Here is a 13,078-nt window from a genome sequence, read left to right on the forward strand (position 1 = left end):
GCAAAGATGCTGTACTCTGAGCACAGGCAAAGATGCTGTACTCTGAGCACAGGCAAAGATGCTGTACTCAGCACAGGCAAAGATGCTGTACTCAGCACAGGCAAATATGCTGTACTCAGCACAGGCAAAGATGCTGTACTCAGCACAGGCAAAGATGCTGTACTCAGCACAGGCAAAGATGCTGTACTCAGCACAGGCAAAGATGCTGTAGTCTGGTCATCAGACAGAGATGCTGTAGTCTGGGCATCAGACAGAGATGCTGTAGTCTGGGCATCAGACAGAGATGCTGTAGTCTGGGCATCAGACAGAGATGCTGTAGTCTGGGCATCAGACAGAGATGCTGTTCTCCTGAGCTCAGACAGAGATGCTGTTCTCCTGAGCTCAGACAGAGATGCTGTTCTCCTGAGCTCAGACAGAGATGTTATACTCTCAGAGATGCTCAGGGCGGCGGTTGATGGCGACGCTCTCCCTCCTCAGACCCTAACCAGTACAGCTGGGGAGAGAACTACGCCGGGAGCTCTGGGCTGATGAGCGTCTCTCCGGACCTGAACCCCATGCAGCGCGCGCGCAGCGGAACGGTGAGTACCGCCGTCGCCACGGCAACGCCGGCATGGCGGGAGCGGCCGGTTTCCCCGCGCCCCGAGAAACAATCCGTTTCTTTCATTTCATGCATTTATTCATATTATTATTTAGCATGCGTATTTTAATCCCGTTGTTGCTATACTTCATTATGTCTGCCTGTCGGGGTGACGCACTGTGATGCAGTTAATTGCAGAGGGGTATTTACTCAGCGGTTCAGGTTGAGTGCCTTAGAAGCAGGCTCTCTGTGGCAGTACCCCAGTCGTACTGTGCCGTTTCCCTATTGCAGCTGGCCAGCAGCCTCTGCAACACAAACCTAACTGTATTATGTACTCGTTAAGTTGGGCCCGAGCGCTCCATGACCCGTCTGTGGGCCGACCACTCCCTCAGGACAGGAGAAAGCCCATCCCAGAATTCCTATCGCTTTTGGCATTTTTGTGCTCGTTCCCCTTGGGGGACCGTGTTTGGGCTTTTCCCAGCCCGGAGGAATGCTCCTTGCCCCCCCCCCCCCCCCGGTCTTATGGAGGCTGGCCAGGTCTCGGCACAGTTCAGGGACACCCGTCTCCAGGCTCAGTGCGTTTCCTGCCTCTGGCGGGGTCTGAACGTACGGTCGCGCGAACCAATGCGAGCCATCGCAGGGCCTGTGGTCCAGACCGCGTGACTGGCTGTAAGAGGAGGCATTGCAGCTTTTATATAGCGCTTTTATTCAAATCGCTTTACTACTTACGCCTCTCATTCACCCACACACTCACACACCAACGGTGTGGCACCAATCAGCTCATCAGGAGCATTTGAAGGTTGGGTGTCTTGCTCAGAGACACTTCGACACACCTAGGGCAGGATCGAACCGGCAACATCATCTGCCAGAGCTAAAGCTTAATGATGAACCTAGCACAAAAGAGTTTGACACTTATTTCTGAAATATGAACGTGTCTTGGGAGCGTGTTTTGAGTATTGTTGTTTTTTCTTAGCTTTGAAGACGTCCGATCTCGGATGCATAGCTCTTACCGACCTCAGCCTACATCCTCAGATTTCCTCTAACACTCCCTGTTTTCACTTTCTTTTTCATATCCATCCATCTCACCCCTCTCTTTGTGTCAGTTTCCCGTAAGTACATCCTCACGCAGTGTGTGCCATAGTCTGGAGCCTAACCCCAGGGTTTTTCAGCTGTGAGAGTGTGTGTTGCAGTCTGGAGCCTAACCCCTGAGTCTTTCAGCTGTGTGTGTGTGTGTGTGTGTGTGTGTGTGTGTGTGTGTGTGTGAGAATCCTGGTGCCTAACCCCACAGCTTCTGGTCTTTCCACTGTGTGTGTGCACGCGCACTGTGTTTAAGATACTGGTTTTACAGTTAGTCACAAGTGTGTGTGTGTGTGTGTGTGTGTGTGTGTGTGTGTGTGTGTGTGTGTGTGTGTGTGTGGACACCGTTCAAGATGCCGGTTTTACTGGTAGTCGCTTGTGTGTGTGTCATATTTTAACGGCTACCTCTATATGATTACACCCATGTACACCGTGTTTTAACTGACAGTGTTGGAATCAGTTTGCTTGTGTGCACACAGCTTTGTACGTGTTGTTTGTGCAGATAGTTGCTCTTGTGCACCGGTGTGTGTTTTAGCTCTTGGCGTGGCTGTCCTGCTACCTGCTTCAGCTTTGCTCGTCTATGGTGCTGTGATACACAGCAGCACTGATCCGTCTCCCCTTAAACTGTGTGAGCTCATTTCAGCGTGTTCCTTACTAAAGGGCTGATGTTCAGTGTTTCATAGTGCTCCTAAGGGCTGTGAAATTTGGGTAGGTTTGGTCTCGATGTGTAAACGATGACAACGCAGAATAACCAGGGGAATAAAGAGAGGAGGGTTTACATTTTTCATGTAAATATTTTTGCATTCGGCCATTCAGTTATTCAAACAAGTGTACACAAACCCCACCCCCCTTAATTTGGAAAGCTTGTGGTGTTCTGTAAATGCTGCTTTAGTGCTGCCGTGTTTCCTGTAGAAGTAGCCTAATGACTATCATGGGGAGTTCAGAAGTTGCTGTACACACATTTGACACGTGAAATTAATGCAGTTTGTGTATGGCTGCGATGTTGTGATGTTGCAGTTTGACACGTTAAATGAATGCAGTTTGTGTATGGCTGCGATGTTGTGATGTTGCAGTTTGACACGTTAAATGAATGCAGTTTGTGTATGGCTGCGATGTTGTGATGCTGCAGTTTGACGCATGTTAAATGAATGCAGTTTGTTTATGGTTGCGATGTTGTGATGCTGCAGTTTGACATGTTAAATGAATGCAGTTTGCTTATGGTTGTGATGTTGTGATGCTGCAGTTTGACACGTTGAATTAATGCAGTTTGTTCATGGTTGTGATGTGATGCTGCAGTTTGACACGTGTTAAATGAATGCAGTTGTTTGTTTATGGCTGCGATGTTGTGATGTTGCAGTTTGACACGTTAAATGAATGCAGTTTGTTCATGGTTGTGATGTTGCGGTGTTGTGATACTGCAGTTTGACACATGTTAAATGTATGCAGTTTGTTTATGGTTGTGATGCAGTTTGACACATGTTAAATGTATGCAGTTTGCTCATGGTTGTGATGTTGCGGTGTTGTGATGCTGCAGTTTGACATGCTGGAGATGGACCGTCTGGAGAGGAAGCTGGTGAACCTGCCCCTCCTGCAGGACCCCTCGTCCTACATCCCCGACACCGTGGACCTGACGGAGGACGCGCTGGCGCGGGAGTACTGGCTCTTCTGCTTCGAGGAGGCGCTGGACGGGGTGAGGGGACGCGGTTCTGACCCGGTGTTTACGGCGCCGGTCACCTGCCATACTGTTCTCTTTCCATCTACAATCACTGTTAAATGATTGTGTGGTTAGTGTTGTGTGTGCTCGGTGTAGTGTGTGTGGTTAGTATGTGGTTAGTATGTGGTTAGTATGTGGTTAGTATGTGGTTAGCGTGGTTAACGTGTGTGTGTGTGTGTGTGTGTGTGTGTGTGTGTGTGTGTGTGTGTGCATCTGTTAGAGAGTGTCTGCGTTAGTGTAGTGTGTGCTTAGTGTAGTGTGTGTGGTTAGTATGTGGTTAGCGCGCGCGTGTGTGTGTGTGTGTGTGTGTGTGTGCGCATCTGTTAAAGAGTGTCTGCATTAGCATAGTGTGTGCCTTAGTGCAGTGTGTGTGTTGGTGTGTGAGAGGCTCAGGACCATGCAGTGCGTGTCATAAACCTGCGACGGTGTGTGAGAGGCTCAGGACCAGGCAGTGCGTGTCATAAACCTGCGACGGTGTGCGAGAGGCTCAGGACCATGCCGTGCGTGTCATAAACCTGCGACGGTGTGTGAGAGGCTCAGGACCAGGCAGTGCGTGTCATAAACCTGCGACGGTGTGTGAGAGGCTCAGGACCAGGCAGTGCGTGTCATAAACCTGCGACGGTGTGTGAGAGGCTCATGACCAGGCAGTGCGTGTCATAAACCTGCGACGGTGTGTGAGAGGCTCAGGACCAGGCAGTGCGTGTCATAAACCTGCGACGGTGTGTGCAGGTGGTGAAGCGGGCCGTGGCCAGCCAGCCGGACCTTCCCCAGGCCGTGGAGCGGGCCGAGAAGTTCCGCCAGAAATACTGCCACAAGCTCCAGACCCTGAGGCAGCAGCCCTTGTGAGTGCCCGTCTCCCGGCCTCTCCAAACCTTCCTCTAATCTGCTGCCGTCCGGTCGGTCTACCTTTCCATCACAGCGTCCCTCGTAATGTGCTGAACCCCCCCCTTCCCCTCTTTCTCTGGTGTGTGTCTCTGCTGACAGAGCCGTTCTCCTCTTTCAGTGCCTACGGGTCCCTCACGGTCAGGAGTCTGTTAGACACCAGGGAGCACTGTCTGAACGAGTTCAACTTTCCTGACCCCTACTCTAAGGTTTGAGATGACTCGTATTCCTCCATGTAGTGCCTCGCTTGCTCTCTGTCTCTCTGTCTCTCTGTCTCATTCACTCTGTTCTTGTGAAAGCTCGGGATGTTTCCTGCAAGCAGGTGTGCTGCTAAACTCTTAATATTCCATCTTCTCACTAGCTTTATCAGTTAATTACACGCTTGACTCACTTCAGCTGGTTTTTCGTGGGTCTACGTGGTCTGCTGAAATTTTGGGGTGAAAAAAACAAAAAAAGAGTTTGCAACCTCCGGTTAAAAGTCTGGATTTATTTCTGTTGGCGTCACTGTCTCTATACGTCAACCCTGGTCCTGGAGAGCCACAGGGTCTGTTGGTTTTTGTTGTGTTCACCTTAAAATCAGCACCCAGTTGAGACCCAGGTAACCAGGTGAGGTGAGAACCATGTGATCAACTGCTCTGATTGATTCATTATCTCACCTCACCTGGTTACATGGGTCTCAACCAGGTGCTAATTTTAAGGTGAAAACAGAAACCAGCAGACCCTGTCCCTCCCCAGGACCAGGGTTGGAGACCCCTGCTCTATATTACGTGCTCTCAAGTTCCGGCCGCTTGCCTCAGGATCTCTCTGTAATGGCCGCCCCACTGCAGATCAAACAGCGGGAGAACGACCAGGCCCTCAAGTACTTCCAGAAGGCGGTGAAGGCCCTGGAGAAGCTGAGCTGGGAGCAGAGGCAGTTCGCCCTGATCAAGGGGCTCCTGGCGGGCAACGTGTTCGACTGGGGGGCCAAAGCCGTGTCGGAGTGAGTACTCCCCAACTGGTCCGTGCATGCTGGGGGGGTCCTCATGCTATAATCAGGAAGGCCCTTAAAGCCTCTTAATATTCTTTCGATATTGACATCCTTTCCATTTTCCTTATTTTTTTTCTTTAGCCAGGCATTGTGCCCCTCCCCTGTAGGGTTGGGGTATCTCAGTCAGAACTTTAACCTTGCTCCTTAAAACCCTAAATCTAAGTCCCCCGACTTCAGACTCCTCTACTGACAAGTATGGCTGCTCATTATCTGTGAACCACATATTTCTCTTCTTACGGGCGTTCTTACTACCACCTCGATGGCGTGTGTGAGGGGTTAACAATGCATTCCTTCCAAACCCATCCCCCGTCAGTCTCTCATCAGGGGGGCCTAGGGCCGGGTCCTCGACACTCACTCTGAAAAATAAAAAAGAGGATATGAGGATCGGATATTTTGGTTCTGCTCAAGTACACAAACAGTAGATCTGGGGTGCTCGGTTTTTCCCAGAAAGGGCCGGTGTGGGTGGCTGGCTTCTCTTCCAACCATTTCTGCCAGTCAAGGTTCTTCACAAAGACTCGAGTAGTGGATTAGGTAGAGTCAGGTGTGTAACTGCATGGTTGGAACAAAAGCCTGCACCCACACATTACATTACATTACATTGCGTTACTGGCATTTGGCAGACGCTCTTATCCAGAGTGATGTAAAGTTGATTAGACCAAGCAGGAGAGCAATGCAGGGTTAAGGGCCTCAAGGGCCCAACGGCTGTGTAGATCTTATTATCGAACCGACGACCTTGCAGGTCCCAGTCATGTACCTTAGCCACTACGCTACAGGCCACCCCACCCCAGCCCTTTCTGGGTGCGATTGAGTATCCCTGCTGTGTGTCCATCCAGCTGCGGATTTGGGTAATTTCTTGGAAAAATTGTTTGTTTGTGTTTTCTGTATCTGTGTGTGCATTTCATGTCCTCACCAAGAAAAGGCTATGATGTGCTCTCTCAAACAGTGGAGCAGAACGTTGAAGCCTCTCTTAATGTTTCAGTGTGCTGGAGTCGGACCCAGAATTCGGGTTTGAAGAAGCCAAACGGCAACTGCAAGGTATTTGTCTTGTATAACAGCGATTATGTTTTTAATGGTATTTAAGTATGTTCTGTCCTGTTGCAATGTGAGCAAGCACGAAGACGCAGTTCTAGTGGCTTCTATTCGATATGGAAATAGAAGTTTTGATTTGTGACAATGCCCACATTCTGATGGATGTAATGAGGGAGATCCCAGCTAGGTACTGAAGAACACCTTTGGTTATTGTGTGCACTGCGTCAGTGCTGCGTACTGTCTCAGCGCTGAATACTCCAGTTCCGGTGTCCAGTGTAATCCGAAGGACCAGTGTGGATGCTAGTTTTTGTTTCAGCCCAGCACTAATACACATGACTCACCAGATTAACTAATTATGGTCTTGAATCAAGGCCAGGACACAATCAGGTGTTATAGTGCTGGAAAAAAAAAACCCAACACTCTGATCAGGCCCTTTCAGATAAGATTGGGCGCCTCCGTTGTAATTGTTAGATAAGACTTAGCCTTAGATGGGTTGAATAGCCTGTTCTCATAATGATGTGTTCTTGTGTAAATAATAATCGAATGAACGTGCCGTTAATTTCATAACCTTTCATTACGAGAGCAGACGTCTTATCTTACCTCTTCTCTGTGCAGAGCGCCCGTGGCTGGTGGATTGCTTTGACCAGTGGGTGGAAAGACTGAAGGTGAGCGCTTTCATTTCGGTGTTTTATGTACGTGACGTATGACCGACACGCAGTTCTGTCCGCCTCGTGTCATCGGATGAAGGTTTAAGAAATGTTTTTATTCCACTCAATTTGTTTATCGAACTTAATTCTCCATTCTAATCGATCATTCATCAAGAAATGTTGAAACTTTGTCGACACCATTTTGGCTGTATATGCTAGCCCAACCATCTTCAGAGCTTCTGAAGGACTTTACCACCACTCACTCAGAGACTGTGGATCCAGATCCCCCCCTCCCAGTTAGCTGTTTACTCGTTTTCTTCAGTTTTCTATATGTGCTGACGGTAGTAAAAACCTACCCTGTACAAATGTGTATTAGTCGCGTTGTTGCTGTTGCTGTTGCTGTTGCTGTTGTTGCTGCTGTTGCTGTTGCTGCTGTTGCTGTTGTTGTGTGTATATCTGCTTGTGATGACCACGTGATTGAATACTGTGCTTACTGGCTTTCTCTTGCAGGGGCCTCCTCATACATGTGCCTTGTTTTTCGTAGATAATAGTGGGATAGACATCATTCTGGGGGTCTTCCCATTTGTTAGAGAGCTCCTCTGCCGGGGTACGGAGGTAAGAGGCTTCTTCCCTGGCCGTCGCTGGGTTCTCCCTGGGCCCCCCCCTGCACCGGTGATGGAGGATTTTTAACCCAGCACAGATCCCAGTGTACACACCCCTGTTTCGCCCGGCAAACAGGCCTGTGATTGGATCTGTTATGTGCACTAGCCTCCTGCAAAATTGAATTTGGAATTGAGGTTTTGTTTATTATGTATGTAGACAGAAATGTAATTAACTTTGGACCGGCGTCCAGGGCTTATATCGTGAAGCAGGATTACTGAGTTAGCAGGGTAAATAGAAGAGGGAAACCCACAACGGCGGTTTTTCTACGTTCAAATTCTGGAAGGGTTCTGGGTTTTACTCTGTGAATTTATCCTGCCAAGTCTGTAATCCTGCTCCACGATATGCCCCCCTGGGTGTATTCTGGTTTGATTTAAGTGTATTATTAGATTAAGTGTATTAGGAAGGTTTGGTTCTTTTCTTAATCTGATGAAATGACATCATTCAGCTCATGTGTGTAGTAATTATAGTTTGCTGGAGTGTATTTCCATCACGTTAGAGGCATGGCTTAAAGTCATTGCGGTACTTTTTATAAACGATTTATCTTGGAGGCCGTGTCAGATCCTCCAGCCGTAACTAAACTGTGAATGAGCGGTTGCGTTTATCTGGATTAGGGCTTTTCCAGCCGGTCTCTTTATCTTCCAGGTTGTGCTGGCCAGCAACTCGGGCCCGGCGCTGAACGATGTCACCAACAGTGAGCTGCAGATCCTGACGGAGAGGATCGCTGCCATGGATACCGTTATTCAGTAAGCCTTTTCTGTCCCTCTCTAAGCCCTCAGCGCGGCACGGCAGGTTGTGAGTGGATGGGACGGCGGGAACGCCGGGGGTGGTATTGAGGGGTGATTGATGTGACCGGGCCTTGCGCGTCGGGGGGAGGGACGGGGTTTGAACGGCGGTTAAATTAAGAGGTGTTAACGGTGTGTTGCAGGACGGCCGTTCGGGACGACAGGTTGACCCTGGTCCAGAGTGGATCCAGTTCGCCGTGTCTGGATTTGAGGTGGGTTCCTTCTGCGTGGAATCTTCGTTACATTTGGCAGACACGCTTCATACAACAAAGTGCAAACCCATAACAAGGGACAAGTGCGCTGAAAGACCCTTGGGGGAAGTGCAGTTCATAAATGTTGCTCTGAATATGAATACTGCAAAATGTTTATAATGAAAATAGTTGATGTACCTCACCAGTGTGTTCAACCTTCCTCCTACCTGCCCGCCCCCTCATTGATTAACATTTTTCTGCATGATTTTCTATCCCCTTTAATCAAAATGAATCCAGCATATCATTACGTTAACCACCCTGTGGGTGATGTGGGGTAGCCATTTTGCGCAAAGATTTATCTAATTATTTGGGATGATTAGATTTTCAGATAGACTGATTGGGGTCTCCCGTCTGGGGAACATCTCTATTAGGAGAGAGTACCATGTGACCTTAACCCTTTCAGTCCCCGGCCCAATATGAAGAGACTCCACCAAAATCCCAAGGGGTTTTTGCTTTGGTTGAGAATTTATTAGGGTTTTAATAGGGGCTCAAAATAATAGTATAGCACTGATTGTATAAGGGTGAGAGTGTCATATGGCACTCTTGGGACTGACAGAGTTAAATGACTGCAGTGAGAAAAGGCCTTTGTTGGTCCTCATCAGAAAGACTGCACATCCTACAGCAGTGTCCCCATCGTTGCTCTTGTGTTAGCTAGTTTATCCTTTTTATTCATCTGAACAAGATGGCTGCCCCATACTGGCTCACTGACTGCAGCCTGTGCTCTGTGCCCTGTGCCCTGTGCCCTGTGCCCTGTGCCCTGTGCCCTGTGCCCTGCGCCCTGCGCCCTGTGCCCTGTGCGCCTGTACAAGGGCGGCCTGTAGTGTAGTGGTTAAGGTAAATGACTGGGACACGCAAGGTCGGTGGTTCTAATCCCAGTGTAGCCACAATAAGATCCGCACAGCCGTTGGGCCCTTGAGCAAGGCCCTTAACCCTGCATTGCTCCAGGGGAGGATTGTCTCCTGCTTAGTCTAATCAACTGTACTTCGCTCTGCCAAAGAGCGTCTGCCAAATGCCAATAATGTAATGTAATGTAATGACTAAGTCTGTAATTACAGTGGATGTGTAGCGTTCATGTTGTGGAGCTCGCTCCCACTCTGCACCCATGCTAGTGGATTCTTGCGGTTACTCCTATCGCTCACTACACAGCCACTGCTATAGTCCACTAGCCCGGGTGCCGGTTGGGAACGAGTGCAGCGCGTCTGCTGTAGCTCCAGCCTGAGGGTGTGTGTGTGGTTTCCCCCCGTCCCCAGCCGCCTGGACAAGGTGCTGGCCACGGTGGTGCGTGAGCGGCACACAGACCTGGTGGTGATCGAGGGCATGGGCCGCGCCATCCACACCAACTACTACGCCACGCTCACCTGCGAGAGCCTCAAGATGGCCGTCATCAAGAACTCCTGGCTGGCCGAGCGGCTCGGCGGGAAGATCTTCAGCGTGGTCTTCAAGTACGAGCAGCCGCCCAAGAGCCAGGACGGGGCGCAGTGAAGCCCCCCCCCCCCCCCCCCCCCGCCGCCTGTCTCTGCCCCGGGGGGTGTGAGGAGGGCACCCCTTACATCCGGGTGATGTGTGGTGGTTTTCTGATGGGTGTTTTGGACAGGGGAGCACTCGGGGGAGGTGTGAGAGGGAGTTGGTTGAGTTGTGGTCGATCCTCTGCGGCGTTTGATTTGTGAGGGGGGGAGGGCCTGTGCTGTTTTAATGAATGCGCTTTCATGTGATCGGTCCTCCCGAAAAAATAAGGCAACAACTGAATATTGTGGGGTTTTGTTCCACGTGTTTCACGACGGCTTTCTAAAAGGTCTAATTTTGTGCTGAGACGGCGGGACTATTTTTAGGAAGCAGGCAAAGAGTTGTGGAGTTATTGGACGGGACATTCATTGACGCTGTCGGTCGCACCCCATCTCTGTGGCTGGAAAGGTCCGTTCTCTCCGCTCACGTTCAAAACTATAACTGACATTAATCCTCATGCTGGCTGCCATGACGACGGACGCGTCACTCACGCTGCGTAACGACGGCCCTCTGTCCCAGGGTGAGGGTCGCGCCACGGCAACCACAACCTCGAGATTCTCACAGGGAAACCTCCACTACCTTCTTCTCAGCTGCCCTGTGTGAGGTCGTCTCCAGCTCACGTTTGGTCCGGGTCTAGAGCTTTCCTTTCGGGGGCTTGTCAGTGTCACAGGGACTTCGGGATTCCTGCCATTTTAACCTGCGTGTGACTTTTATTCGCTCGATCTCTCCAGGGTCGTCGAACAACGACTTACGGAGCAAATCTGTCCAGTTTTAATCGCATAATGAAGTGTTAAACAACGCCACTAGAATTTTGATTCAAACCACTGGTCCATGTTTGGAGACGCATAAGTAGTCGCACAAGCTGATCAACACAATGTTTGTTTGGGATAATTTCATTTATCACTTATCATCCAGCACTAATGGATTTCAGGGAAGTTGTTAGTAGTTTATTTTGAGTAAACTATAATTGCTTGTAAAATCGATTAGCTGGCGATTAGCTTTCCATCAAAACAAAGTATAGCACTTTCACTGTTAAGTTGTCAATGTGCCTTGTGGTGGTAGTTTAGTTCTTTTTACTAAAGCCATTTCAGTTTAAGTTCAATTGAAGAATCAGGGAATAAAATTATTACAAGGCTCAATACAAGATAAGGCATTGTTATTTATTCAGTTCTGGTCACTGCTGTTGTATTTTACCTTTCTGTTCAATGACTGTCCAAACTGACTGTCTATTCCCCATTTCCGAGGCCTGATTATGATAATGGGGGCTGACTGTTGTTTTTTCAGTAGTATTAGAAGCTAAAGAGCTACATTTCATGCGGTGGATATGCCTAGTTTTCACAAGAGGAAGCATAGAACTAATTGACCAGAAAGCTGCGTGAACTCTTGTGGCCACTAGGTGTCAGTATTGTACTATAAAGGGCGTCATATTGCTATGTAGATACACTTTATTTTTGCTCACAATGCATTCATTTGTGATGAAATGTAATTGGAGGCGTGGTTCCACAGTAATCGAGGCTAAGCAAATGTTATTCTGAAACAGTCTGTTGAATTGACGCGGGTACCTCAAGTACATTTCAACCGAACAGCGTGATTGTCTAACTAAAGCGTTGTGGTGCTTTTTTTGGAGAATTAATGCTTCTGCTACTGCAAGATCTTAGGTTTATTGTTTTTGAATAGCCAGAACAACAGCCTCCGTAGCACATTGTGTGCTATTAATGGCTGTGCGGTGTTGCAGTTTTTGGCAGCTGATTCTTTAAGGTGATTAGTTTTGCCGGTGATTGTGATTCACTCCGCTGTCAATCACAATGAAAACCTGCTCTGCTTTGAGGCGGGCCTCTCGGCCTTCGAGGAAAGCCCGCGGAAAGCCCGGACAAGCTGGACAGTCACCAGACGTGCGTTCAAGACCGCAAACGTTAGCTAACGTTTGCCGATATATTCAAAGTTTTTTTTTTTTTTTTTTTTGTTCGAGACCAACGTTGGGCAACAGTTTTTCGCGCAGCGAAACAAATACCTGTTTATGGGGAAAACGGCGAGGGAACACAAGTTCATAATCATTTGGCTGTTATAATGCACTTTCATCAATGTAATATGTGTTATTACCTTTACAAATAAACTACACGTAAGCAACAAATCACCTAGCTGACATTGTAAGACCAAAGTTGGATCGTTTGTATTGAAAAGGCGTTGGTGACAAACTGAAATGAAATGGAATGTTTAAAAACGTATAACAAGAACTGTTTGCGGCACAGAACGGGGAACGTTCGCGCTGTTGAACGCACGTCTGCAGTGTGAACGGAGCAGTACGCCGGTGTGTGTGAACGCGGACGTGAACGAGCACCAGTCAGAACGCGGGTTCAGCCCAACTTGAGCCTGACCAAAGCGGGTGCTGACGTCAGCTTACTCTTTATTTGGAATGGCTTGGTCTTTTCTGAGGGCTTTGATCGTATGGATTTGTATAGCCACTTCAGTATGTATGTATATATATACAATGTAAATATGTGATTCATTTGCATATCCTGAAAAATGTTTATTTAAAAAAAAATGAAAAAAGAGAACATCCAGTGTTGTGTGAATAAAACATGATTGTGTTCTCTTGACAATCACTTGTAATTAAATGTCAAATATATTTTAAAAATTCCTTCACTCATACAAAGTGCTCTTGCTTTATCTAAAAAAACAAAAAAACAAAAAAAAAATCAAACAAACAAAAAAAACCCTTGGAGTCTTCTGGACCAGACGGATAAGTTGTTTTATGGAGTCTTTGTTCTCTGGTGTTGGTTGGGTTTGTATGATCTTGAGGGAGCTGGGAGCCAGGGTGTGTGTAGCGCTGTGCTAATGGCCTTTTCTCCTGCTAGCAGCAGATTTATGTTCTCCCGGCTCTCCCAGCTCTGCTGGGACTGGCTGTCCCTGCTGCCGAGCGGACACA

The 13,078-nt window shown here is 48.4% G+C and overlaps 1 protein-coding gene across 3 annotated transcripts in view; it reads left to right on the plus strand.

The window, feature by feature from the left end:
• The window catches only part of pank4 (pantothenate kinase 4 (inactive)), a 26,159-nt gene extending 13,364 nt beyond the window's left edge, over positions 1 to 12,795 (plus strand). For all 3 annotated transcript variants that reach the window (XM_061258321.1, XM_061258319.1, XM_061258320.1), the window contains 11 exons: positions 478 to 578; positions 3,189 to 3,344; positions 4,098 to 4,210; positions 4,372 to 4,459; positions 5,078 to 5,229; positions 6,257 to 6,312; positions 6,922 to 6,971; positions 7,464 to 7,568; positions 8,259 to 8,359; positions 8,542 to 8,610; positions 9,900 to 12,795. In XM_061258321.1, the coding sequence (XP_061114305.1) occupies positions 478 to 578; positions 3,189 to 3,344; positions 4,098 to 4,210; positions 4,372 to 4,459; positions 5,078 to 5,229; positions 6,257 to 6,312; positions 6,922 to 6,971; positions 7,464 to 7,568; positions 8,259 to 8,359; positions 8,542 to 8,610; positions 9,900 to 10,131 (1,223 nt within the window). In that variant the 3' untranslated portion in view covers positions 10,132 to 12,795. The remainder of the gene's footprint in view (positions 1 to 477; positions 579 to 3,188; positions 3,345 to 4,097; positions 4,211 to 4,371; positions 4,460 to 5,077; positions 5,230 to 6,256; positions 6,313 to 6,921; positions 6,972 to 7,463; positions 7,569 to 8,258; positions 8,360 to 8,541; positions 8,611 to 9,899) is intronic.
• Positions 12,796 to 13,078: the final 283 nt, after the last annotated feature.

Source organism: Conger conger, chromosome 10, assembly GCF_963514075.1.
Source record: "Conger conger chromosome 10, fConCon1.1, whole genome shotgun sequence".
NCBI classification, from domain to species: Eukaryota; Metazoa; Chordata; class Actinopteri; order Anguilliformes; family Congridae; genus Conger; species Conger conger.